Consider the following 25274-nt stretch of genomic DNA (forward strand, 5'->3'; position numbering starts at 1 on the left):
ATGGTATTGATGCCATGTGCAAAATAACATGATTCATAAAAAAGAACGTCCTTCCTTCTAATTTTTCTACTAGTGCAAACTGCAAGGATGGTACTATATATTTATATGCTATATTTTTGCTTAGCTTCAGTTTAGTCATGTGCTGCTGTCAAATTGTACGAATCAGGTAAGTTGCTTAAAATTCGATGCTCAACTTTATGCATGCCAACGTAAATGGACTTTAAACTGCGAAAATCTAGTGCAAATATCCATCCTTAGGGCAACTCCAGCCACACGACCCATTTGGGACGGATCAGACAAAACGCGTCCTCCAGTGATGCAATCCATTTCGGCCACCATACGCTTTTCTGTCCGCCCCGCCCTACTGTCGGGACAGATTAGAGGATAACATCTTTACATTGCGGTTGTCTTCTCTTTGTTCCTTTTTCCTTCCGTGACTCGCATGTCTAATAAAACCGACCAAATGGGTGGCCGCATTAGGGACACTGGCATATCCAAATAGACGAATCTTCTAATCTCTTCAGACCGCGACCCAAACGGATCAAATTTGCGTCGGGACGCTGGAGTTGCCCTTTCAAAAGCAGGGAAAGTACCACTTCCATTTCCTCTCTCTCCGGAATCTGAAGTGTCGGATTATGGGCAAAGGTGTCTTTTTTCTCTTTCCATTTTGATTTTGGTTTGCTTAGGAAGAAGGATCAAATTAATTAAAGCGGCTGCAATTCTGTCAAGACGATTACTTGGATGACAATCAAGCAAAGAATGCGAACTTTTGTTTGAGAGTCATTCCAATGAATTTTAATTACCAGGAATATATCTAAAGGGTTATCTGAATGGATTTTAGCGATCAATTCCGAGTTAATTCGAACGATTTTCAATATACTCCAGTTCAGAGTACACGTGTCAGCTGCCTATAAACCCCGTCGCTCCCATCTCCAAAAATCCTGAAACCCCGAAAACCTAACTAAACCCTCTTCTCTCGCCGCCGCCAGCTCAACTCCAGCTGCCATGGCCCTCTTCGCCGCCGCCGCCGCGCGCCGCGCAGCCTCCTCCGCCCTCCCGCTGCTCCGCGCCTCCCGCGGCGCGGCGCTGCTCCGGCCCCTGGCGGCCGCCGCGGCGCGGCCGATGCCGTTCTCCTCGTCCTCGGCCAACGCGGTCAAGCCCAGCTCCGACGAAGAGCTCCTCCGCGTCATCAAGTCCGAGATCAAGTTCGCCGAGGACTGCGACGACCACGACCGGGTGCGTTTCCGCCGACTCCCCCACTGAATCTCACAGCCTTTTCTCGATCTGTCGTGGAACTGTCATTGCCATGCGCCTCGAATCCCTTTACATGTGTAGGCTTAGGATATACTGTACTATTCTCTAGGAGGAAGCTATTTTGCGTAATCTATCGCTGTGAGGTAGTTGAAAGTAGTTGAGCTTTCGATTGGTCTTAACCTGAAGCGGCAGGATTGGGAATGGGGGTATGATATTTTCCATCCAAAATGAGGGATTTTTTGCAGTGTAGTTCTTCTGGTCCTGCCTGTATCTTCCTGCCGCAATTAATAGTGTAGTTCTGTTTACTCTACACCCGAAGCTGCCCATTGATCTGTTTCGGGATAGTCTCCTCGCCAATTTAGTGTATTCTCTTGTTATTTCATTTCCTCCCTGTCCATGTTAAACTGCGACTTTTTCTGAAGGTTATCATGGACTTGAGTCTAGGTGCTTCTGCAGGTGCTACAGAACAGTTGTAACCGTCGATTAGTTTTCATGCTTAACTTTTACTACGTAAGGATTTGGATGTGCCTTCTCTCTGGCATGAGAACTCTATGCTTTCTGGGCCTCTTGAATTCTGTTAGTTTTGCTGGTTTTGTTTATGGTGGAGTGGCTGTTACTTGTTGACTCTTAGGTTATTGTATCTCAGTAAGATTTGTTGGCTGGAATGTGATTTGTTTCTCAATTAAAAACTCTTTCTTTTTATCTTATGGCTTCACAGTTCACATGCTTATCGTAACAATAATGTATCATCTGCTGTTCAAAATGATGTGTTGTTGAACATACTGCTTAGTCTTATATTTTTCTCTGAATTGTGTTTAAGTATTATATCATATATTCCGTATGTAAGATATATTTTCTGCATAAGTATTATGTCATATATATCTGTGCAGTTTTGGCCAACCTAGTGTCGAGTATATGGGCAAAAATTTGTGCTTTACTGCTTTAGTGATTTTCTGGTCATTTGATCAAGGTTCCAACCTAAAAGAATTTATAATTATGCCATCATGCTTCAGGATTTCTAGCTGGTCAGAAGGGGTTAAGAGTTACTACCTCCGATCCTAAATTGCAATGCAGTAGATGCTAACATACCAAGATTTACTTGCTTTACTCATACCTTAAATCCTAATTTGGAAACTAAGTTGCCACCTCAGGCTGTGTCAAATGTAATTTTGTCGGTCATGTAGAGTATTGCCATTTTGTAATGTAATCTTTGGACTTTGAGGCATTTCCAAAGGTGTAGTACATCGAACAGTTTGTTCTGATTATGCATCTAATCTATAATTTTGTACAAAATGACGCACACATGATGCAAGAGGGTAAACATGAAGGTTGGAAAAGAATTGAGTTGCCTGATCTCTTTTCTTGCAGCACAACTTTTTTTTTTACTTTTGAATTTACAGTGAGCAAGCTTCTTATAAATATTGTAGGAGTGTTGAGTTGTGTTATTGAGGCCCTCCTTTTCTTGCCATCTTGAAACAGGTTGAGGAGATTCCAGACAGCTTCCCTTTCAAAATCACCGACAAGAAGGGCCTTAATGATATTACTCTTACAAGAACATACCAGGGTGAGAAGATTGAGGTTGTGGTTTCCATGCCCAGCCTTGTCACTGGAGATGAGGCAGAGGATGACCAGGATGAGGATGACAAAGAGGGAGATGAGGACAAGGATGACGATGGTGAGAAGCCCCCCAAATCTACTATCCCTCTCACTGTCACGATCTCCAAGAGTGGTGGCCCAAGCCTTGAATTCTGCTGCACTGCCTATCCTGATGAGATCATGATCGACACCTTGTCCGTGAAGCAGCAGCCATCAGGCGAAGAAGATGAAGATCTGATTGCATACGAGGGTCCTGAATTCAAGTAAGAATTCAAAACATAGCCTGGCCAATGAATTTTGAGTAACTGAAAAAAAATTCATTATCCACTGCTTGCTGATGTTCTATACTTGCTCTTTTGTCTTGGGCAGTGACCTCGATGAGAATCTGCAAAGGGCATTCCACAAGTATCTGGAGCTACGTGGGATCACCCCCATGACCACAAACTTCTTGCATGAGTACATGATCAACAAGGACAGCCGGGAGTATCTCTTCTGGCTGACGAAGCTGAAGGATTTCGTCAAGCAATAAAGATATAACCATTCCTAGCATAAGATCAGCCAATGTGCTTTGCAAATTCTATTTTGAGAGCTCCGAGCCTCTGAACTGCCCTCTGTTCTGGAGAGTATCAGAGCAATACAATGACTAGTGTGCTTGTTAGCATGTTTATGATCGTTTTCGGCGTGATGATAACAACTTGTGGCAGTAGAGTTGCAACCAATTTAGGGCTTTCAATAGATACTTCAGTCAGTATTACTATTTTCGGAGAAATAAATTTTCTTCCTGCTGACATGTGTTCTCTATTATTGCTTTGCTTACTCCTGGTGCACTGTTGTCTAGTGTGTAGATGTATGCTTGTTTTTTGTTTGTTTATTTACATCGTTTCTCTCCATAAATTCCAGTGAAATTTCTATTGGCGCCATATGCGATGGATAATCAAATTTACAACTGTTTTTGAAATTCATTTGTCTATGGACTTTCTCTCCAAGTTGCAGGAATATAATAGAAAAGCCCGCATATGGTTTCTTGCATGAAATCTGAAATGAAATTACACGTGCAAATGCTCTAGTGCCTCATATTCTTTTTTCTTTTTTGTAAAAATAGAGAATTCCTGCGCCCTAGGAAAACATATTCGCTGCTCTCCTTAATTTCTCAACAACACAAATACTCTATTTTCGTAAAAAAATTACAAGCATACATGAGAGTAGAAGAGAGTATATACATTTGTAAAAATAAATAAAAAATACTTCTATTTAACTGTTTATTTATCTCATGCATACCTTGTTTCTTGTGAATGAAAAACCCATAAACAAGTTCAATGAGGAGAACTACAACACCAGCAAACTCTCAATTGTTTTGTTATGCAAACCCATAATTTCTTCCTAATTTCTTGCAATTAAGCTAGTGTCCCAATCATCCCTGTCATTCTATAAAAACGAGGTAGTAAGATGTTTAATCAAAACTATAATTTCCAAGCTTTCTCTAAAAACTTTCCAATGTTTTCGTTTCCAAATCGAATTTGGCCAATTTTGCAGACGCAAAGATTACAAAAAGAACAACTGCAAATACCAATTATTTAATATACTAGTAAAATAATAAATCTGTAGATTAAGGTGAGGCGAGTGGAGCAGAGAGCAGGCGTACGCGCCCCTCGCGGCTTCGAATTCCGAGGGAGCGGACGACCGGCCGCCCACGAACCCTAGCCGCAATCCCTCCCACCTATCCCATCCCAAACCTACTGATACTGTGCCGATGCAGACGGAGGCGCGGGTGGGCGTCGTCGTCGACAGCCGCGCCGGCGCTGCCACCATGGCCCGCCGCCAGGAGCAGCAGCGCCACATCGGCACGGCGGCGCACCTCGCCGCCGGCGGGATCGCTGGCGCCGTCAGCAAGACCTGCACCGCTCCCCTCGCCCGCCTCACCATCCTCTTCCAGGTAAAGATTTTTCTATTTTAGATTTTTCTAGTAGCTTTTCTTGTACGGGCGGCGAGGTGGGGATTGGGAAGCTCAGGGGAGGGGGAGGGTGAAAGAGCATTTTTTTTACTTTTGCGCTGACGGGAGAGGGAATTGTAGGATGCAGGAGCACCAGGGTAGTACTAATTAAGAAGGAAAAAATTGTTTTGGAAGTCTTAAGAGATTATTTGACCAGAAAGGGCAGGAATCTCCCTTCATATGTTCTGGAACTTGTGAGTTCTGTTTCGGCTGGTTTCAAGCGCATGTGTTGCTTTGGGATTTTGCGTGTCCTGGTCGAATTGGGACCTAAGAGTGCATGGGAGAAACAAGAATTTTTGGGGGTGTAGGGATTGATGCCACTTTCACTATATGAGTGAAGGAAGAATTTCTTCATTTTTGGGACGTCGCCGTGCTTTGTCCTGCTTTTGCATGAAGACTCTTGAAAGGGATTGGATGCTGATAATAGATTCACATTTGTGTTCTACTTACTGATTTTATACTCAATTTAGTTCCAAACTGATTGTTCCATACTATCTATCCCTGGTTGACAATAATGGGCAACTATTGTTGTTACTTTAGAATACGTTGCACAACTAGTCTCCCGTCACTCCTTTTCTTGAGTTCCGTAGGGCTCTGTTTGGCACTCAAGTTAAACTTGACCATAAATTCCTTGTACAACACTAAGTAGTTACAAAATCACAACCACATGAAAATGTGTTTGATTATGAATCCAACAGTATTAGTTTTGGGTCACATAGCCCGCATATCGATGATAAATTGTGTTATACGAGCTTGTGACCTACTGATCCGACAGGTGGCAGGTATGCATTCAGATGTCGCAGCTCTAAAGAAGTATAGCGTATGGCATGAGGCTTCACGTATTGTTCGAGAAGAAGGGTTTGGGGCATTTTGGAAAGGCAATCTTGTGACAATTGTACATCGATTACCTTATTCTGCCATCAGCTTCTATTCATACGAGCGCTACAAAAAGGTCAGCACTAAATTTTAGTATGTTAACTTTTAAGATCGGTTGTGACTTTCTGCGTTTGAATATTGTTATAATCTGATGATTTCAGTAATCATTGCAGTTTCTCAGAATGGTGCCTGTCCTCGATGACCCAAATTATGTTAGTGTTGTACGCTTGCTTGGCGGTGGTTTGGCGGGAGTGACAGCTGCATCTGTGACTTACCCGTTGGATGTTGTGCGAACTCGTTTGGCAACACAGGTATTGTTTTTTCTTCCCTGTCATGCTGATTTAGTCTGTAAGCATGTGTGATTTTGAGTTGCTTGTCTTTTCCCTTTCTAATTTCTGCAGAAAACAACTAGGTACTATAAGGGCATCTTTCATGCATTGTCTACAATTTGTAAAGATGAGGGTGGCAAAGGATTGTATAAAGGCCTTGGGGCCACATTATTGGTAAGCCGTGCACTTGTATTGAGATTTGTTTTAAAGTTGGGTTGCCAGTAACTTTTAGGAGTTCCAGGGAGTTGGACCTAGTATAGCAATCAGCTTTTGTGTATATGAATCACTGAGGTCTCATTGGCAAATGGAAAGGTGACCATCATTATTTCTCTATGTTGAATGTTATCATTTCGTTCGAGCTTTCATTTTTTTGTCTGATTCTGCTCGGTTGCTTTGGCCATCTGTGCATCAGGCCCAATGATTCCACTGCCGTTGTAAGCTTGTTTTCTGGGAGTCTATCTGGTATTGCATCTTCGACGGGTAAGTGGTCTTTGACACTTAATTTCCTTCATCTTTGTTTATCTTACGTGACTGAATAAACAAAACCATAGCATGTGTTGAAAATAATTAGCTGTTATCATATTTCTTGCATAAAATAGTTAGAAAGATCTATAGTGAAGGAGCAGCAAAAAATAATATAATATAAACAAGTCAAAATCATGTATTTTGATTACTAAATTGATCTGATGCCTCCAATGGTAAATGGTATATCTTCAATATTGCAGCTACGTTTCCTCTTGATCTTGTAAAACGGCGGATGCAACTACATGGGGCAGCTGGGACAGTGCCTATCGACAAATCAAGCATAGCTGGAACCATACGCCAAATTCTTCAGAAGGAAGGTCCTCGTGGCTTCTATAGAGGCATTGTCCCTGAATACCTAAAGGTTGTTCCTAGTGTTGGAATCGCCTTCATGACTTTCGAGGTGTTGAAAAGCTTGCTCTCCGGCATTGACAAGGATGATGATAACTAAGGTTTTCGATGTTGCAAGCCACGGTTAAACATGAGTTAGTTTTTCTTTAGGTTACTACTGTAAGTCTAAAGTGTATGAGAGTGGTTACATGCCCTTCCAGGCAGTTTTGTAGGTGTTGGTAGGATAAAGATTTACCTGAGATTATGTTGTACAATAGGTTAAGAGCAAACGATCGAATGATCACCATCTTTTGTTTTCCTCTGAGCATTATGCTCTGATTCCTTGTGTCACTGAGATGTAATGCCCTTATTGCAAGAAAAAAACTCTGAAGGTTTAATGGATCAAGTGTAGTTTTCACTGCCAGATTATGTTTTTTTTTTCTACTGAAGTTGCAAATGTTGGATACTGTTGACAATCTTTTTTAGTCAACTTGCAGGCAGCGCACATGCTTACATTAGCTATTTGCTAGCCGTGTTCATTGGTTCAAAGCTATGCAAAGATAGAATGAATATGTAATATACTCCTTTTTCAATGCCATATTCTCAGGTAAAGCTTTATCCTACCAAGCCTGAGATTATGTTCTAATGTTGTACCATCGGCTATGGAGCAAATGGTCGAATCTGTCTTCTTCTCTCAGCATTATGGTCTGGTTCGTCGTGAAAAGGAAAGAGATAATAATAACATAACACCTGAGTTTACATGAAGATGCTATTGAGTAGTACAAGTTGGTGCTTTCTCATGATCACTTGCTTTCACACTATTCAAAGCAACAAAATCATCAGAACGTATGTGTTCCAGATAAGCAGCAGGGTAACAGCAACATAAACTATTATCAAGCACTAAACTTTGTCATTCGTGTTACATTGCCAGCTCCAGCAAAGACAGGAGAAACTCACAGTGGCTGCTGATACAGAACTACAGATACACTCCTGATTTCCTGACGAGTTCACATAGTTCAGGTGCTCTTGTCGCACATGCTAAAAGGCTAAGCTACCAAAATTTGCTGCCAAAACGCGCAGCCAGGCCATCTCTCAGATCGCATTACCGAACCAAGTCCTTGAGCTTGGTCATCCACCGGACATACTCCTTGGTCTGCTTGGTCACCATGTAATCGTGCATGAAGTTGGTGGTCGTCAGCGTCACCCCTCTTAGCTCCAGGAACTTGAACAGGCCCTTCTGCACATTCACAGGAAGCTCACTGCAGTAGAAAAATGATCAAATTGATCAGCAATAGGTTGTCAGACCGTTATAAGATCTAACTGTGCAGAAGTGAGGATGTGAAGTGATATTCTTACGTGAATTCCGGGCCCTCGAAGGGGAATTTTTCTTCTTTGGATTCTGTTTCCTCCGCTATCATCATGTCGTCAATGGTGATCTCCTCGCGAAAGGCTGTGCAGGTGAACTCGAGTTTCGGGCTAGATCCCTTGGAGACTATGACCTTCATAGACAGGCTACTATCTTCGTCGCCCTCATCGTCATCTTCATCGTCATCGTTGGCAGCAGCATCACCGTCGGCCTCATCATCTTCTTCATCAAACTCAGGATCCCCTTCCATGTTAGGCATGCTCACAATGACCTCAATCTTCTCATCCTTGTACTCCCTTTTCAGAATGACCACGCTCATCCCCTCTTCGTCAACGATTTCAAAGGGAAAGTTGTCCGGAGCAGGTTCCTGTGAAAAGAATGAAAATTAAATCCAGCTAAACAGTCTAAATTTGAATTACCAAACCCTACAAAACTGAACCATCCTCTGCACTCATGTAAATCCATACTCAACAAGATCATTAGATGATCAGCCAACACACAGCAGCTGCTGAGAGAGAAAAAACAGTCTAGATATTCAGACTTGGTTTTTAGCACAATACAAGATCATGCTAAACCGTGATATATAAACAGATAGTTGTGCACCTTATACGCCGGCATGCTTAATTGATTACATTACATATGCGAATCAACACTAAACCAAGCTAAATCACAGTGCAAAAGGAACGGATGATTGTCCACCCAACCTGTATGCAAAGAATCACTACCACGGCATGCTTGCTTAACACATTATATATGCATTCAAAACAATTAAAAATCCCCCCCTTAGAAATGGGCAGCTCCAGGTTCATTTCCATGAACAGTTACCACTAAGAACCTATCTATCATCCATTCCACGCAAGATATATCACCAGAATTCGAAACGAAGATTCAGCAGAACCCGTATCCCCAACGACAAAAGACAAACCCCCTCTCTAATTCCGGCAAGACAAGGATTCTTGCATTCTAGCACCATGCGCCAAATCCATCAAGCTCAACGACGACATTGCCATCTCCAAACCCGACCGTACATACAAAGCGGCCGCATAACTAAAGCACGGCGCGTCCCCGTCCCGTCCCCCGTGCGTCATCTCTCAATCACTGACTCACCTCCCCGTCGGTGGCGAGGTACGCCTCGGCCTCCCTGATCTCGAGGTCGATGGCGGCGGGTAGCCCCCCTCCGCCGGACCCCTTTTTGTTCCTCTTCTTCACTTTGCTCTCCATCATCACCGGCGCCGAGTTGGCCGACCCCTTCGCCGCAGCGCGCAGGGGAGCCGCGAGCGGGCGCCGGGCCGGGGCCGTGGCCGCGCACGCGCCTCCTCGTACGGCGGACGGCACGGAGCGGAGCACGGAAGCGGCGGCGGCGGAGGAGGTGGAGGAGACGAAGGTCGCCATGGCGGTGCGGAGCTGAGGCACGAGGAGGAAGAGAAGAGAAGCAAATGAGGAGAGGGGATAAGGTGAGGGGTTTTGGGTTTATAATAAAGCCCAGGAAAATGTCGCGCGCTTTGCCAGTTGTTCTTGGGCAGGGCCCACACGTCAGTGGCATTAGAAGCATCGGTTCATGGGGTTTCAGAAGATAACCTGAAATTAAGCGTCAGATTTCTTGAAGAGATCCCCATTCTGAACACTCTCATTTCTGCCTTGATTTATTACAAGAAGAACAAGGATTGAATTTGAAGAAAAGATCCAGAAACATATAAATGAGAGACATATATTGATGTACAAACCGGGTGTTCTTCTCCTTCTCGAAAAAAAAAAAGCTACATCGACAGAATCACACCGTCGACGACCCATCACAGAAGCTGCTCGTCGTCGGCGTAGTAGCGCGAGGTCAACAACGGCGAGTCAGGGCCGCCCGTGCCGGCACGGGTCCGGCCGCCGTCAGCGTAGCTGAGGATGACCCTGTACAGGAACGGCAGCAAGCCCTCCATTTGTTTCTTCTGCTGTCTGTATGTATGAATGGGTGCAGAAGCAAAGGATAGAAGAGACAAACGGGGTGTGCATCGTTTATATAATAAACACTGGGCTGTAATAAGAACTCATGACTAAGATTTTTTTGGGCCTTTACTAATCAAGGTTAGTGGAGTTTGTGGGATGATAACAATTTGCTTTGCTTGCATACTGAAATGGTCAATGAAAGAAAAGGAGAGAGAGAGCAACGGGAGTTGATGAAGATGGTGATGGGGAAGGTGATGTTTGCATGTCTGTGGAGGAAATGAATTTTATGTGGGGAAGGTGATGTTTGCGCTCTCAAGGCAAAGACAAGATGCAATTCTCTATGCAACAGCTATGGAATATCAACATATTTGTTGCAAGAACAAACTAGGAGGAGGCAAGTATAGACAATCTGGAATATTAGCTCTGGTGGCTCTGGACTTCTGATCCAAGGAAGGAGTGGAAGAACCATACAAACAAGAAGAATACTATAGATATAAGATGCAGTTCGAATGAAGACAAGTGACATGTCATCTTACCTGACCTCATGACCCATAATCTAATGGGGTTTTGTTAGGCTCACCTGTTCTTTTTTCAGTGCTGTTAGAGAAGCTTGAAACTGGAACATCAACTAAACCTATCATTGCAATTTGCAAACATAAATATGTATATTCAACTAGAAGGTAGACCATCCTTCTCAAGTATCTGAACCAAAGGAATTAGGTCGACCTCAAGCATCATCCAGTCTATGACAGTGACATCCTACTTAAAAAGTCTCAGAATCACACAGAAGGGACAAGATATCATCTGCTTCTCTTGAGGAAATTTTACATTTGATGCTGCTCAGAGAACAACTGACACAGAACAATCGTAACATAGTACAACAGTGTAAAGTTCTTGCATATATTTGTCGCCTGGGCCGATCCGATTTGCGGTGCTTAATAACACATAATTTAGTCTCCAGAAAGAATGTCTAGCAACAGGTGGTAAAGCTTCTCTCTACATAAGCTACCTATGGCACAAGGCTGGCTCTTCGTGTCACAATTCCTCCACATAAAGTTGACGGGGTATGAGCAGAAGATATTGCTAACAAAAACGGCGACGGTAGTCCAAGGTGTCATGGATAGACATTGCCCTGATCAGTACAATCCTACGTGCTGAGGTGGAAAATTTGACAGTCCGGTTTGTAGTTGTTCTTCGAAGCAGCCTGCTCAAACTTCTTCAATGGCCCTTCATTCTCTGTCAAGCCAGTCTGTATAAAGTAGCGAGTCCACCATGAAGAACTTCGTAACTTTGCCTGTGACGAAACGCAATAGGTTTTGTCAGTGGAGGAACAGCAAAGTATCAGCAGAAATCCACAGCCTTCAGTCCGATACAATTTATTCTATAGGTTCTGGAACATATGAATATTTGCAAAACATCAGCTAAACAGTCAAATCTTCCATGAACTGCACGAATGGACTCCTTAACAGACTTGGCAATATACAAATTAGTATCCCAACTTACTTCCTTAACAGAACTGAAAACTTCGTCAATTTAGTATTGGGAAACTTAAGTAGGACATTATGAACTTGACTCATGCTGCAATTAGAAGTCATTTGTACGTACCGGTCTTCCAAATTTTGGTAGTTCAGAAATCTTAGCCTTCTGCTGGCCTGGATTGCCTGGAATAAGTGCAATGGAAATAAATATTAGCCCCGCCATTTTGCAGCATCCACCAAAACACTAGAAAATCATGTACATATACTCCACAATTAATGTTTACTGCACAAGACTGCAGTAAAACCAAACGCCAGCCCAACTACTATTCCCTGATCAGTAGCACTCGCAGAGAGTGATGCTTTGGGAACTGCAGTCAAACTTACTAAATTCGTTATAGATATCTTCACAAATATTTACTGTACATGGCTAGGTTGTATAAGACATGAGTTCAGGGTCGTAGGTAACATTTGCAATGGAGCCATCCTCAAACAACTTGTGACACCAAAGGAATGATACTCGAGCTGTTTGAGGTATATCTGTTCCAAGTCTGGTGCTCACCTAAAGAATTTAATCATGCCACCTACTCCAGAGACGTAGCACTATCACTGATTCCACTAGAACATCAAGCATTTAAATATGGTAACTGTCCCCTAGAGAATATCAACATTTGCTGTCACACTAGCCCCACCTAGAAATCCTCTGGGTTTTAGGTATGTTTGGCTTGAGCCCAAGCTTTCCGTACAAATTTTGGCGAAGCTTTTGTTTGCTCATGAGTTAGACAATGATGGCAAGAAAGAACTAGATTCATGTTGGAAAAATTTACTCTTTCAAGGCTCTTTCTTTTGGGTCTTTCAGTATGTTCATTCAGTAAAGAAACAATGTTTACAGTATAGAAACATTTTAAGGAATGGCAAGATATTGGCAGGCTCAGGAAATATGATCAAGTAACCATTCGTGCGGGTTTCTCTCTTTAAATGTCAGGTAAACAGTATTGTTTTCAACTATGATAACATTTTAGGAAGGGCATAATCTTTTACCACGACAAATATAGGAATGCATGTCAAACAAAGGTCCTTTTGAAGAAAAGAAAGTAAATATCTCATGTTGAAGGAAGGTCATACCAGTAAATATAACAAGGCCATCTGTGGAGACCCTTGCTAAATCAGGAAGTGTTTTGTTCAGATACCTTGGGGTCAGATAATCCAAAGCATCTGACACAACAACAAGGTTAAAAGAATCTGGGCGGTATGGAAGAGGGAACTTAATGTCAGACATACGGACAAAGCCCTTGCGCACAAGACTTTTGCAGCTACTATCAGCATCCTCCAAATCATAAGGCTCCACTCCCCATGCTTCAATCTTCCCTTCTTTCAACAAGTTAGAAACTACTGTACAACTATCAGGGCCTACATGGAGAACCTTTTGCATATCATTGCCATATGCCTTTTTAAGATAAGGAAGCGCCTGGATGACTTCTGATGTGCAAGAACCTGCACACAAATGCAAGACAAGGGAGGTAAAGGAGGAGCATTACCCACTAATATTTCAGGAAAGAAATAAAGGATCCCCAGTGCGTAGATACTTAAGGCATTAATTTTCACGGAACTATATAAAGTATATGCTTTGGCCTGTAACAACCTGAAAATTATCCATTTGTGATATATTTTATCATAATTTAGAGGATTTTGGCTACTTGGCTATACTGAAGATTATGATAACACAATGAACAAAGACAACTATTTTTCGGTACTACAATGAACTAGTACCACAAAACAAACCTATGTCAGTATGCTACAGTTTCAGTGTTCCACGAGGGTATTTTCTATTCACATTGGCATGTCCTAGTATAAACAAACATAAAGCCAGAACATTAAAAAAACAAACTAGGAAGCTAGAGAAACAAATATATAAATGTAGTATAGGCCCAGGACACTCCTATGATCAAATCAACACACATAATGTGAATGTGACTTGTCTAGTCAGCATTTACATGTTATCGTGCCAGTAAAGAATGGTAAGGCAACAGGACAAAATATCCTCAATGCATTGTATGATATTTGTAGCAAAACAGTTTGAAACAACAACCGCGGACAATAAAATAGCAAGAGTAATCTTGAAATAGAAAAGAATTATAACGTGCAATGCTAAACTAATTTTAATGTGCAATGCTAAAAACATATCGAAAATACAAATTCAGGTCGATATCTCAGAAATTTGTATCAGGATAACGTAAAAATGATAGTAGGAAGTGGTTTGATTTGACACACGAGTTAGCGATAAAAAAGAATTATATATACCTTCAGACCTGGTGAAAGCTTCTCTGCTATTAACAGTTACACCTGGCAATTGGAGAGAGAGCGAAAAATCAAACCAAGCCAGACCACAATACATCTACAGACTATCACTGAGACCAGACCACTGTTCAACATCACAAAGCATGTCCATAAAATTCCGTATCATAGAGAACCAGACCCCCAGTACTGTTTGCATATGTAACATGGAGTTTATTCTCAAATAACTGTTTTAAACTGATAATACATATTCACGACTAGTTCAGAAAAGGCAGGTACAATACTACAGTGCTACTGTACATCATTATCGAAATGACGCATGCACCTATACTCCGAAATTCGTTAATATGAGTTGCCACATTCTTTTCCCAGTTGGAACCAGAGCACAGAACAACAAAAACAGAGCTACTACATGTCACCGGTCACTCTCTGTGGTTATTTCACAATATATACATCAATTAAACAAAAAAAAACATGCAATCATGCTAAGAGTTTGAAACACATACACACCTGGGCCGCTGTTGAAGTAGGCGATCAGAACAATCACACCCTGTGGCAGAAACAACCAGCAAACATCATTAGCAGCAGCGAGACACGACCAAAGAAAATAACTTGGGCAAGCATCAGGAGGGGGGATTACCAGGACGAGGAGTGCGATCGTGAGCACGCGCGGCGAGCGGGACTTGGAGTGGAGCAGGCCGCCGACGGAGGGCAGGCCCCCGTCCGACATCCGGCGGCCGGGATTCACCGACCTCCTCGACATCCTCCGCTCCTTGAACGCCACCGTCCACACACAGCGTCCCCAATCCAATTCCACCAGGCCAAAAAAGGCTCAATCCCCTCTCCTCAATCGCAACTGCTCACACCAAACCAACCAACGGCGACTACTCAGCGAACAAAATCATCACACCACAATGCAGCCGCACACGGGCCAGATCGATCGGACGAACGAACCTCGCGGCGAACCGGAGCGAATTAACCCCCGCGAGTGGGAGGAGTGCGTGCATACGTACCTGTGATGGCGGCGTCGGAGACGGGGACGGCGGCGGCGGCGATGGCGCTAGGGTTGGGCCGGATCTGGGGCGGCGGCGGAGGCGAAGGGGGGGATCGGAGTGGAGTGGGGCGGGGGGGAGCGCGAGAGCGAGTGGGTGGCGATCCGACGAGATAGGGACGGACGGGGAATTTGGAATTTATTTCTTTATTATTGTTATTATTAAGAAAGAAGAGCCGTTTTTGCTGTCATTTGTGGTTGCGTATTTATATCCGTGGATTAGCGTTTTGGTTAGTGCGGGCTGGCCCGAATCACTATGCGCATTAGATTCGGGGATGTCGGTCGCTGTGGCCTGAGGCTGACGCTGACCGGTGGGGCCCGCACGTGCGATTTTAATTATTTGTTTTGTCTTTTTGTTCTTCGCGTCGCTGGCAGGCCGGTCGGGCTGACCTGGGAGTGGGGTGCGTCCCGGCCCAACCCAAAACAACCCGAGCGGTGTAATGGCTGGAATTTTCTTTTTGAAAAAGGAAAAAAAAAAGCAGTCAATGGTTGGACCTGGAATGACACCGGTCAAAATTGGATTATGGCCTGCTTTGTTCGTTTTCAACATGACCATGGCAGGTTTCAAGAAGCCGCACAATTAAAGTGCCACGTCGGGCCCTAAGCGGAGAAAAAGCGTGTTTAAAATATATATAAACTTATACGGCTTGTACTCCCTGCGACCTATATTACTTGTCGAAATATTACATGTATGATACATCCATTTGAGCAAGTATGAGACAAGTAATATGGATCGAAGGGAGTAGTATAAAATTATACTAAATCTGATATATTTCCTTTGTCTGCAAACAAATGTAATTCTAGATTTGTGCTAAGTCAACTTTTCTAGATTTGACTGTTGAAAAAGTAGCAACGGATATGACATCAAATGGGTATATTATGAAACTAATATAGTGTCATCAATAGTGTTATTTTTTTCCAATAAAATCGGTCAAATTTTGATATTTTTGACTTGGGACAAATCTAAGAGTACACTTATTTGTGGACGAAGAGAGTACTACACCCTTCGTCTCATATTAAATGACAAATTTGTCAAATATAAATGAATCTATACCTAAAAACCGTATAGATACATGTAACATTTCGTAACTCAACATGAGACGCAACTACTTATTATGGACCGAAGCAAGTATCATTTTTTTTAGAGCAGCAGAAGAGGTGCTACGAGCAATCTTAAGTGAGGTCCAATACAACTATGCTTGGCCCAATACCACTCGTGATTCGTGCAAAAAAGAGAAAAAAAGAGAGAGAGAAAAAACTTCCCCGTCTTCGCATTCTGCTCCCCAATCCTCAATCCAGATGAGCGAGGAGGGCGGCGGAACGACGCACCGCCGCGGCAGCTCGCCGCCGGCGGCGCCTGCCTCCCTGCCGGACGACGACGATCTCCTCCGAGAAATCCTCCTCCGCCTCCCGCCGCAGCCGTCCTCCCTGCCGCGCGCCTCCGCCGTCTGCAAGCGGTGGCGAGCCGTCGCCACCGACCCCAAGTTCCTCCAATGCTTCCGAACCCACCACCGGAAGCCGCCCCTCCTCGGCTACCGCGTTCGGCGACAAGGAGGGGATCGTGTTCAGGCCCACCCTGGACCCTCCCGACCGCATCCCTCCTGAACGCTTCTCCCTTCGCGGCTGCAGCCGCCGCCGCGAGAACTATGTGCTCGGGTGTCGCCGCGTCCTCGTCAATTGACCGGCGCAGAATGAGGTCGCTGTGTGCGATCCCATCTCCGGCGAGCAGCGCCGCGTGGCCGTTCCACCGGAGTTCAGGATTGGCTTTCTCAACGGGGCTGTGCTCTGTGCCGCCGGCGACCAGGGTCATGTGCACGGGGGCTGTCACTCGTGCCCCTTTAAGGTGGTCCTGCTGTCCATGCCCGAAGAAGGCAATCGACCCCTCGCCTGCGTTTACTCTTCGGAGACTGGCATATGGGGTGATCTCATCTCAACAGCTGCACCATGTGAGCTTGATGATTCTAGCTGTCCTAGTACCCTTGTTGGCAATGCCCTTTATTGGCTGGATGAGAGCAATGGTATGCTTGAGTTTGATTTGGATGGACAGGGCCTATCTATGATCACGGGGCCAGCCCCCATTACAGATGATTTCTGCCATGAAAACATTCAGATAATCCAGGCTGAGGATGGCGTTGTTGGCTTGGCCGTATTTTCTTACCCTAGCATCCAAATTTGGCACAGGAAGGTCAATTGAGAGTGGTGTTGCCACATGGTTGGTGCGCAAGACTGTCGACATGCATAATATTCTTGGGCTTCCTCCTCAGCTTGATGAATGGGAGACTGGGCTGGAAGCTATACTGGGATATGCTGAGGATACCGATGACATTCTTATATATGTTCGCTCCAATGTCTACATGGTTCAGCTTAAGTCAATGCAAAGCAAGAGACTTCATGAAACCCATCATTTCATGGACTACCATCCTTTTAAAAGTTTTTATACACCAGGTGATTGGTCATCCTTACTTCATTGTAGGAGTAATTCAATCCAGTTAAGTTTGATACATGCTAGCTCGAATGCTTTATTTTGCTCCTTAAGTCTAGCAATTTAAGCATATTTATCTGTTTCCGTTTGCTACATAGACAAATGTGTATCTGTATTGTTTTTTATTTTATGAATGAATGCATCTGTCTTCATTCTTGGGCAATGCCAAATCAAATGTCAAATTAGTAAAATCAGATGTCAAATGAGAAAGTCAGTTCGCCTGTTTGCAATGTCAAAGCTAGTTATATTTTTTTATCGAGTACTTTTATCTGTTTAATCTTGCTATTTTTTAACAACAACTTTGGCTGAATCCATACCTTCTGAAATAATTGTTTTGTTTGTCACTTTTTGAAGACCCTCCACCAAAGTAATGAGTACCGGCATGGGTGAGTGAGAGATTGGCGTTGGACGTGATTGACACAAGGGAGGAAAAGGGACCCCGGGGAGCACGCAATGCGGCGCATGGAGTCCGCGTCGAGCGGGGTGGAGAAGACGACGATGGCCACCAGGACGTCGGATGCCGTCTGGGCGTGGCGAGAGAGACTGCAGCAGGCCGAGGAGAGCGCGCGAGCGGCGTCGGCCCGCGCGAGGCAGCGACTGTCGCAGTCGCTGTCCCTGGCGAGCGCCATGGCCCTGGCCACGAGCTCCCGGCATGCGGCGCCGCCGTCTTCCCGCCGCGGAGGCGTCCAGGGCGGAGATGGGCACGCAGGGCGTGGGCGTGCGCTCGTCCTCGCGGCCGCTGGCGACGCACAAGCCCTAGATGAGCCGCCGTGTGGCGTCGTTGGGGACGAGGTCCTCGAGCCGCAGCGGCCGACCGGTGACAGGGCACGTGGAGCGGCCGCGATTCAGCCAGGCCTAGTGGCTCTCCCGGTCATACGTGATCCCCGTCGGCGCCGCCAGGGGTTCCTCATCATCTCCAGCGAGCTCGAGCACAGCAACTGCGCCGGCACCTCCTGCCCGCAAGGTGTTCGACTGACGGTCCCGGCGGCTGGGCATGCGCATGTGGCCGGCGCTCATGTGCGCTGTGTTCACGAAGCAGCTGCGGCTGTCCAGTAAGTCCCAGCGCGGCATTCCGTGGGCGAGATCGCCAACTACATCGCTCGGCAAGCTCCCCTTCTGGCTGCACCTGGCGTGGAGCATGCCGGTCCAGCTCACCCTCGCCATCGCGCTCCCAGGGCTCGCCCCATGGCCGCTTGCAGGCTAACGGGTCGGGTTCGACAGAGCTGACGTGTCTCCTGACATGCGGGCCCACTGGTCAGGGTTTGGGCAAAACCACCTAAACAAGCGGTTTTCGGGTTAAGTGAGAAGGATTGACGCAAAAAGTGTGGTTCTGCGGACGGTTTTGCGTTAAGTGTGGCTCCGTGATAGAGCTGCCCCAAAAAGTGTGGTTTTATGAAATTTACTCATTTTTTAACAACAACTTTGGCTGAATCGCCAGAAGGGGAGCTTGCCGAGCGATGTTTTCTTTGTCACTTTTTGAAGACCCTCCACCAAGTGATTAGTTCATCTGTAGCACACCTAATAAATTGCATTTCTTGTCTCTAATGGAGCTCCATTTATTTGAAACTGAATGCCAAAGATTACTTTTGTTGCTAGAGTTTGTTATTTTCAGCATGTTTTAATTTTGTCTGCCTGGCATGGCATGTGACGAATTTACATGAGAAAAAATAAATCTAAACATTGTTTTTTCTTGTCCACTAAAACCTTCATTATGACTTATGAGGTAGCTAAGTATATTGTTTTCAGGATTACATTCTTTGCATTTTACAAGAGACGTGGTTTTGGTTATCGATTGCTAGTTTAAAAGTGTTATAAAGCATCTACAAAAGTGAGCTATAAAATATTTATTGACAGTGAGTTGTTTTCTCAAGTTATATTTGTCGGTAACTGACCCACCGCATCTTTTCTATTATCCATTTGTGTTTTCCTTGGAACATCCATTTAACTGCTTGACTTTTTATGCTTCTAGGCATAGCCAATGCTGGTGGATGTGATGGATCTGAAATGTTGGATCATGTATAAGAAGGCTGTCTGGTTTGATGTGCTGACATCGTTTGACTGGTAAGAATTAAGAATACAATCTGAATATAGTTTGTGGGCACTGTTTGATGTTTTGTATAGGAAATATCCAGCTGCCAACATGTTTAGCGTGCACCTGCAGAGTACTTTCCACTCAGCTATAGGGACTCATGCATGAGTAACACAAAAAAAAAAAATTGAAATCAAGGTTGATGCCAAGGCAAAATGGCTCTCTTTTTTTTAATCATAAATGTCTCTAGATGATCCAGATGAGAGTTCTCCTTTTATTTACCTGTTTGACTGTTTCAGAAAGCTGAAAGCAGTATGTTAGTAGCCCATTTTGTTATTAACAAGCATCAGTCACAGCATTCAACTCCCCAACCATAACAAATTACAGTGTCAAAAGGCTTTCAATGATTTATTTGGTATTCATCGTTATTCCTAGGAGATGTAGCCAGGGATTTGATATCTTTTACAGAGCTCTTCTTTATGTTGCCAAGCTGACCATGAGTTTGTACCCCACATCTCATTCATTCTCTGTGTCGGATAGGTTGCTACCACTACTAGGTTCTTTCTGTATCTGTATCAGGTCACTAACCAATTGATGGTTTTGTTTTCTCTAGGTGAGGAAAAGCTGCAGGAGTTCTATTTGAGTTTGTCACATTGCATCAATGTGATCGGCATTCAGCAGTGTTTATATATTATCTGGAAAAGAAGACTTGCTAAGTGTGTACCTTAGTCTAGCTAAGTTTCTTATGTGCCAGGATGTACTTGGATAGCTAAACCAGGAGTTCCGAATTCCCCTAGTAATGTTTCAAGTTGATTTCCGCAGTACTTCAATTGTTGTTCTGCTTCTGTTTATCCTTTGGTTTATGCTGAAACTCACGAATGTGTTGCAAATGGTAACTACCTGTCGGTATGTCAATATCCGAATATCATTTCCATGTATCTATATTACCATGCAAATACATATATGGTCCATGTGTCATAGACACTTTTTTCCCCATGCTTTTGGCTTCAATTTTCTTAGCCACACTATAGTGACAGATCGTGCATTGCATAAACTTATCTGTAGCAAAATTAAAAATTAAACTTTGGCCAAACATACCGGGGAAGCTGACACCATCAGAGCGAGCATTTGATTTCCGGCCAACCATTCCCTCCATATATTCTCTCTACATGTTCATGGGAGATAACTTTCTCCACTCTGAGAGATAAGAAAAATAGAGAAAAAATGACAATAAATACATGATGATGCTGGAGTACTATTCAAGAACTAAATCAGCCTCTGAATTCTCTAATTTCTCCATTCTCCTTCATTCTGGTTCCTCATTTGCAGAATAGAGTCTCCTTTGTAGCATTTCCGGTAGTTGTGTTTACCCTGGCACACAGCAATTACAACCATTGAGAACATGCCAATTGTCATCACACACAAAAAAAATGCAAATTTGGAGATTAAGAGAATGAATGACAAGCTCCTGCATTATCTCCATGCTGTGAAATTCTCACCCGTCAGCAATTTCGCAGAGGTAGTCCCGTTGATCGTCTCGCAGTGAAACATCAGTAAAATCTGGACAGGGAAAAAGAAGAGAGCGTCCAGCAAGGGCCGGCAAGTCGGGGCGGCCATGGCGGGGGCAAGGGCCAGCGAGGTAGATGGGGCGACGAATTTGCTGGGCGTCTTGCGGGCGCCAAGTTCGTTGCTGGTGTTGCGGCGTTCCGGCCAGGGGACGTCGGGCTCTATGGCATCACTGGCGTCATGGAGCAGTGGTGGAGGGGGCATTGGTCAGGTCTCTAGTCTCTTGTTGGGATCACTACGATTTTTTATTCCTCTTGTCCGTGGTAGGTTAGTGGTGGTTGCAGGTGAAAGCCTTGCACCGGCGATGTCGGTGCCGGCGACGACGTCATTCTCGGACGTCGTTTTTCTTCTTGAAGACGTCGTCATGCATCCCTACTGCAACCTATCCTTGGCATTCGAGGTGTCCCTGAGTGAAAGCTCAGTTCCGGTTTTCTGGACTGGGCAACGGCGGCGGTTTCGAACGTCGTTTTCCTCCTTGGAGGCGTTGCCTTTGGATCCCTCGTCTGGCGGCAGTGGATGTGATGTGGTGAGTCTAGATGGGTTGGCCAGGGAGTGCGGCTTCAAGTAGCACGGGCTCATCGATACGCGAGTGTACCTGTCGAGATAACCTCTTCTTCGCTCCGGTCGCCGGAGAAGTCCGGCTTTGCGTACCTTCTTCTGGCGTTAGGAGTCGTTCCCTGTCCAGTGTCGTTGGAGCGGGCGGCGGTTTGCTTTGCAGTTGTCACTTGTTCGTCGATTTTGCTTTGTAATGCTTGTAGTCAGGGTTTTCGTGCGGATTTCCTTGAATAAGCCGTGCATTGTTTGGTTTTCGGTTCGGTTTCCCTTATAAATGGAGCCATTCTATTCTTCTTAATGAAATGCAGGAACACTCTGCCCTCTTGACGAGGTTCCATCAAAAAAGAAGAGAGCAACATGTTTGGGTAATGCTGACAATACAAGAACCTACAATGTACTCCAATCGTGTCCATAGTCTTGAACTGAAGCTGCTCAAATATCATTTTTGCTCATTTTGATGTTTGCAAACATTAAATTCGCCGTAGTGAAGATCAGCTTTATAGATTATCTAGATTATAGGTGAATGTATTGTGGCTGTGAGGCTGTGCGTTTGTATTGTGTTTGTCAGAAAATAAATGTTTTGAGGGAAATGTCGATGAACAAAAGAGGTGTCAGCGAGCAATCTGTTGGGCTCTTAACGAGGCCTGATGCCACTATGCTTGGCCCAATACTACTCGTGATTCACTTCCCGTCTTCGCATGCGCACTCTGCTTCCCCAATCCACATGAGCGAGGAGGGCGGCGGAACGAAGCGCCGCCGCGGCAGCTCGCCGGCGGCGCCTGCCTCCCTGCCGGACGACTACGACCTCCTACGAGAAATCCTCCTCCGCCTCCCGCCGCAGCCGTCCTCACTGCCGCGCGCCTCCGTCGTCTGCAAGCTGTGGCGAGCCGTCACCACCGACCCCAAGTTTCTCCAATGCTTCCGAGCCCACCACCGGAAGCCGCCCCTCCTCGGCTACTTCGGGGCCGCGTTCGGCGACAAGGTGGAGATCGTGTTCAGGCCCACCCTGGACCATCCCGACCGCATCCCTCCCGAGCGCTTCTCCCTTCGCGGCTGCAGCCGCCGCGAGAACTATGTGCTCGGGTGCCGCCACGGTCGCGTCCTCGTCGATTGCCCGGCGCAGAAAGAGGTCGTTGTGTGCGAGCCCATCTCCGGCGGGCAGCGCCGCGTGGCCGTTCCACCGGAGTTCAAGAATGGCTTTCACGACGGGGCGGTGCTCTGTGCCGCCGGCGACCAGGGCCATGTGCACGGCGGCTGCCACTCGTGCCCCTTTAAGGTGGTCCTGCTGTGCATGCCCGAAGAAGATAATCGAGCCCTCGCCTGCGTTTACTCTTCAGAGACTGGCATCATGCAAGCTTTATGCTCGTTATGATTGTGGCTATCCTAGTATCCTTGTTGGTGATGCCCTTTATTGGTTGGATATGAGCAATGGTATGCTTGAGTTCGATTTGGATGGACAGAGCATATCTGTGATCACGGGGCCTCCCATGACAGATGATTTCTGCCATGGCAGCATTCAGATAATCAAGGCTGAGGATGGCGTTGTTGGCTTGGCTTCATTTTCTTACCCTAGCATCCAAATTTGGCAGAGGAAGGTCAACTGCAATGGTGTTGCCACATGGTTGGTGTGCAAGACTGTCGACTTGCATAATATTATTGGGCTTCCTCCTCAGCTTGATGAACGGGACAGTGGGATGGAAACTATACTGGGATATGCTGAGGATACCAATGACATTCTTATATATGTTCACTCCAGTGTCTACACGGTTCAGCTTAAGTCAATGCAACCCAAGAAACTTCATGAAACCCATCATGTCATGGACTACCATCCTTTTACAAGTTTTTATACACCAGGTGATTGGTCATCCTTACTATATTGTAGGAGTAACTCTATCCAGTTATTTTGCTCCTTAAGTCTAGCAATTTAAGCATATTTAGCTGTTTCCCTTTGCTAGATAGACAAACGTATATCTTTATTGTTTTTTATGTTATGAATCAATGCAACTGTCTTCATTCTTGGGGGATGCCAAATTAGTAAAATCAGATGTCAAATGAGAAAGTCAGTTAGCCTGTTTGGAATGTCAAAGCTAGTTATATTTTTTTATCGAGTACTTTTATCTGTTTAATCTTGCTATTTTTTAACAACAACTTTGGCTGAATCCATACCTTCTGAAATAATTGTTTTGTTTGTCACTTTTTGAAGACCCTCCACCAAAGTAATGAGTACCCCCTCCGATCCTAAATTCTTGACTCAAATTCGCCCAAATATGGATGTATCTATTCTTAGAAAGCGTCTAGATACATGTAATATTTCGACAACAATTTAGGATCGGAGGGAGTACATCTGTAGCACACCAGAATAAATTGCATTTCTTGTCTCTACTGGAGCTCCATTTATTTGAAACTGAATACCAAAGATTACTTTTGTTGATAGAGTTTGTTAGTTTTAGCATGTTTTAATTTTGTCTGCCTGGCATGACATGTGATGAATTTACATGAGAAAAGACCTAAACGTTGTTTAAAAGTGTTATAAAGCATCTACAAAAGTGAGCTATAAAATATTTATTGACAGTGAGTTGTTTCTCAAGTTATATTTGTCGGTAACTGAACTGACCCACCACATCTTTTCTATTACCCATTTGTGTTTTCCTTGGAACATCTATTAACTGCTTGACTTCTTATGCTTCGAGGCATAGCCAATGCTGGTGGATGTGATGGATCTGAAATGTTGGATCATGCATAAGAAGGCTGTCTGGTTTGATGTGCTGACATCGTTTGACAAAGAATTAAGAATACAATCTGAATATAGTCTGTGAGGTTTAGAATGTTTGATTTTTTTTTATGGGGAATATCCAGCTGCCAACATGTTTAGCGTGCACCCGCAGACTACTTACCACTCAACTATAGGGACTCATGCATGAGTAACACAAACGACAATTAAAATCAGGTTGATGCCAAGGCAAAATGTCTCTCTCTCTCTCTCTCATAAATGTCATCTAGATGATCCAGATGAGAGTTCTTTCATTTAGCTGTTTGACTGTTTCAGAAAGCCGAAAGCAATATGTTAGTAGCCCCCATTTTGTTATACAAGCATCAGTCACAGCATTCAACTCCCCAACCATAACAAATTACAATGTCAAAAGGCTTCAACGATTGATTTGGTTTTCATCGTTATTCCTAGGAGATGTAGCCAGGGATATGATATCTTTTACAGAGCTCTTCTTTGTGTTGCCAAGCTGACCATGAGTTTGTACCCCACATCTCATTCATTCTCTGTGTCGGATAGGTTGCTACCACTACTAGGTTCTTTCTGTATCTGTATCAGCCTATCAGGTTACTATCCTATTGATGATTTGTTTTCTCTAGGTGAGGACTGGCTGCTGGAGTTCTATTTGAGTTTGTCACATTGCATCAATGTGGTCGGCACTCAGCAGTGTTTATATGTTATCTGGAAAAGAAGACTTACTAAGTGTGTACCTTTGTCTAGCTAAGTTTCTTATGTAACAGGATGTACTTGAATACCTAAACCAGGGAATTCCAACTTCCCCTAGTAATATTTCAAGTTGATTTCCGCAGTACTTCAATTGTTTTTCTGCTGCTGTTTATTGTTTGGTTTATCCTGA

At 44.5% G+C, this 25274-nt stretch overlaps 5 protein-coding genes and 1 long non-coding RNA gene across 8 annotated transcripts; 4 read left to right on the forward strand and 2 right to left on the reverse strand.

The window, feature by feature from the left end:
- Positions 1-942: 942 nt before the first annotated feature.
- On the forward strand, positions 943-3640 carry LOC100822228 (uncharacterized protein At2g39795, mitochondrial). Its single transcript, XM_003568448.4, has 3 exons — positions 943-1236; positions 2734-3113; positions 3220-3640. The coding sequence occupies exons 1-3, from the start codon at positions 1006-1008 to the stop codon at positions 3377-3379; spliced, it is 771 nt and encodes a 256-aa protein (XP_003568496.1). The 5' UTR covers positions 943-1005; the 3' UTR covers positions 3380-3640.
- A 704-nt stretch (positions 3641-4344) lies between these two features.
- On the forward strand, positions 4345-7321 carry LOC100824595 (mitochondrial substrate carrier family protein B). Of its 2 annotated transcripts, none has more exons than XM_003568455.4 (7): positions 4345-4783; positions 5616-5792; positions 5890-6027; positions 6118-6219; positions 6287-6357; positions 6458-6525; positions 6771-7321. In XM_003568455.4, the coding sequence occupies exons 1-7, from the start codon at positions 4601-4603 to the stop codon at positions 7016-7018; spliced, it is 987 nt and encodes a 328-aa protein (XP_003568503.1). In that variant the 5' UTR covers positions 4345-4600; the 3' UTR covers positions 7019-7321. The 2 variants fall into 2 exon arrangements, with proteins under 2 accessions (XP_003568503.1, XP_010230446.1); XM_010232144.3 differs by having other exon boundaries at positions 4600-4783; positions 5623-5792.
- Positions 7322-7780: 459 nt separating this feature from the next.
- On the reverse strand, positions 7781-9825 carry LOC100824906 (uncharacterized protein At2g39795, mitochondrial). The gene is made up of 3 exons (XM_003568456.4): positions 9371-9825; positions 8254-8630; positions 7781-8156 (listed from the first exon to the last, which is right to left on the reverse strand). Exons 1-3 carry the CDS (start codon positions 9653-9655, stop codon positions 8000-8002), a joined length of 819 nt encoding a protein of 272 aa, XP_003568504.1. The 5' UTR covers positions 9656-9825; the 3' UTR covers positions 7781-7999.
- A 1152-nt stretch (positions 9826-10977) lies between these two features.
- On the reverse strand, positions 10978-15140 carry LOC100827884 (uncharacterized protein At3g49720). Its single transcript, XM_003568465.4, has 7 exons — positions 14982-15140; positions 14609-14824; positions 14479-14518; positions 13975-14016; positions 12799-13167; positions 11804-11859; positions 10978-11492 (listed from the first exon to the last, which is right to left on the reverse strand). Exons 2-7 carry the CDS (start codon positions 14729-14731, stop codon positions 11346-11348), a joined length of 777 nt encoding a protein of 258 aa, XP_003568513.1. The 5' UTR covers positions 14732-14824; positions 14982-15140; the 3' UTR covers positions 10978-11345.
- Positions 15141-16231: 1091 nt separating this feature from the next.
- On the forward strand, positions 16232-20526 carry LOC100842024. Its single transcript, XR_002964114.1, has 3 exons — positions 16232-17464; positions 17856-19562; positions 20144-20526. It is a non-coding gene; the product is annotated as an uncharacterized LOC100842024 (long non-coding RNA).
- A 1457-nt stretch (positions 20527-21983) lies between these two features.
- On the forward strand, positions 21984-25235 carry LOC112271167. Of its 2 annotated transcripts, none has more exons than XM_024460238.1 (2): positions 21984-23505; positions 24342-25235. In XM_024460238.1, exon 1 carries the CDS (start codon positions 22175-22177, stop codon positions 23021-23023), a length of 849 nt encoding a protein of 282 aa, XP_024316006.1. In that variant the 5' UTR covers positions 21984-22174; the 3' UTR covers positions 23024-23505; positions 24342-25235. The 2 variants fall into 2 exon arrangements, with proteins under 2 accessions (XP_024316006.1, XP_024316005.1); XM_024460237.1 differs by having other exon boundaries at positions 22320-23505; positions 25018-25235.
- The last annotated feature ends 39 nt before the right edge of the window (positions 25236-25274 follow it).

The sequence above is a fragment of the Brachypodium distachyon genome, chromosome 2 (genome assembly GCF_000005505.3).
Source record: "Brachypodium distachyon strain Bd21 chromosome 2, Brachypodium_distachyon_v3.0, whole genome shotgun sequence".
Taxonomy (NCBI): Eukaryota; Viridiplantae; Streptophyta; class Magnoliopsida; order Poales; family Poaceae; genus Brachypodium; species Brachypodium distachyon.

Bases quoted from the DNA above. Each gene is read 5' to 3' on its own strand.
- LOC100822228 (XM_003568448.4), top strand. From the start codon at position 1,006: ATGGCCCTCTTCGCCGCCGCCGCCGCGCGCCGCGCAGCCTCCTCCGCC. The intron at 1,237-2,733 runs GTGCGTTTCCGC...ATCTTGAAACAG, and splicing joins ACTGCGACGACCACGACCGG to GTTGAGGAGATTCCAGACAG. The intron at 3,114-3,219 runs GTAAGAATTCAA...TGTCTTGGGCAG, and splicing joins TACGAGGGTCCTGAATTCAA to TGACCTCGATGAGAATCTGC.
- LOC100824595 (XM_003568455.4), top strand. From the start codon at position 4,601: ATGCAGACGGAGGCGCGGGTGGGCGTCGTCGTCGACAGCCGCGCCGGC. The intron at 5,793-5,889 runs GTCAGCACTAAA...TAATCATTGCAG, and splicing joins CATACGAGCGCTACAAAAAG to TTTCTCAGAATGGTGCCTGT. The intron at 6,526-6,770 runs GTAAGTGGTCTT...TCAATATTGCAG, and splicing joins TGGTATTGCATCTTCGACGG to CTACGTTTCCTCTTGATCTT.
- LOC100824906 (XM_003568456.4), bottom strand. From the start codon at position 9,655: ATGGCGACCTTCGTCTCCTCCACCTCCTCCGCCGCCGCCGCTTCCGTG. The intron at 8,631-9,370 runs GTGAGTCAGTGA...TTCTTTTCACAG, and splicing joins ACCTCGCCACCGACGGGGAG to GAACCTGCTCCGGACAACTT. The intron at 8,157-8,253 runs GTAAGAATATCA...TTTCTACTGCAG, and splicing joins TTCGAGGGCCCGGAATTCAC to TGAGCTTCCTGTGAATGTGC.
- LOC100827884 (XM_003568465.4), bottom strand. From the start codon at position 14,731: ATGTCGAGGAGGTCGGTGAATCCCGGCCGCCGGATGTCGGACGGGGGC. The intron at 13,168-13,974 runs GTATATATAATT...ATTTGTGTGCAG, and splicing joins AGCTTTCACCAGGTCTGAAG to GTTCTTGCACATCAGAAGTC. The intron at 11,493-11,803 runs GTACGTACAAAT...GTTTCGTCACAG, and splicing joins TACCAAAATTTGGAAGACCG to GCAAAGTTACGAAGTTCTTC.
- LOC112271167 (XM_024460237.1), top strand. From the start codon at position 22,725: ATGTGCTCGGGTGCCGCCACGGTCGCGTCCTCGTCGATTGCCCGGCGC. The intron at 23,506-25,017 runs GTGATTGGTCAT...TGTTTTCTCTAG, and splicing joins TACAAGTTTTTATACACCAG to GTGAGGACTGGCTGCTGGAG.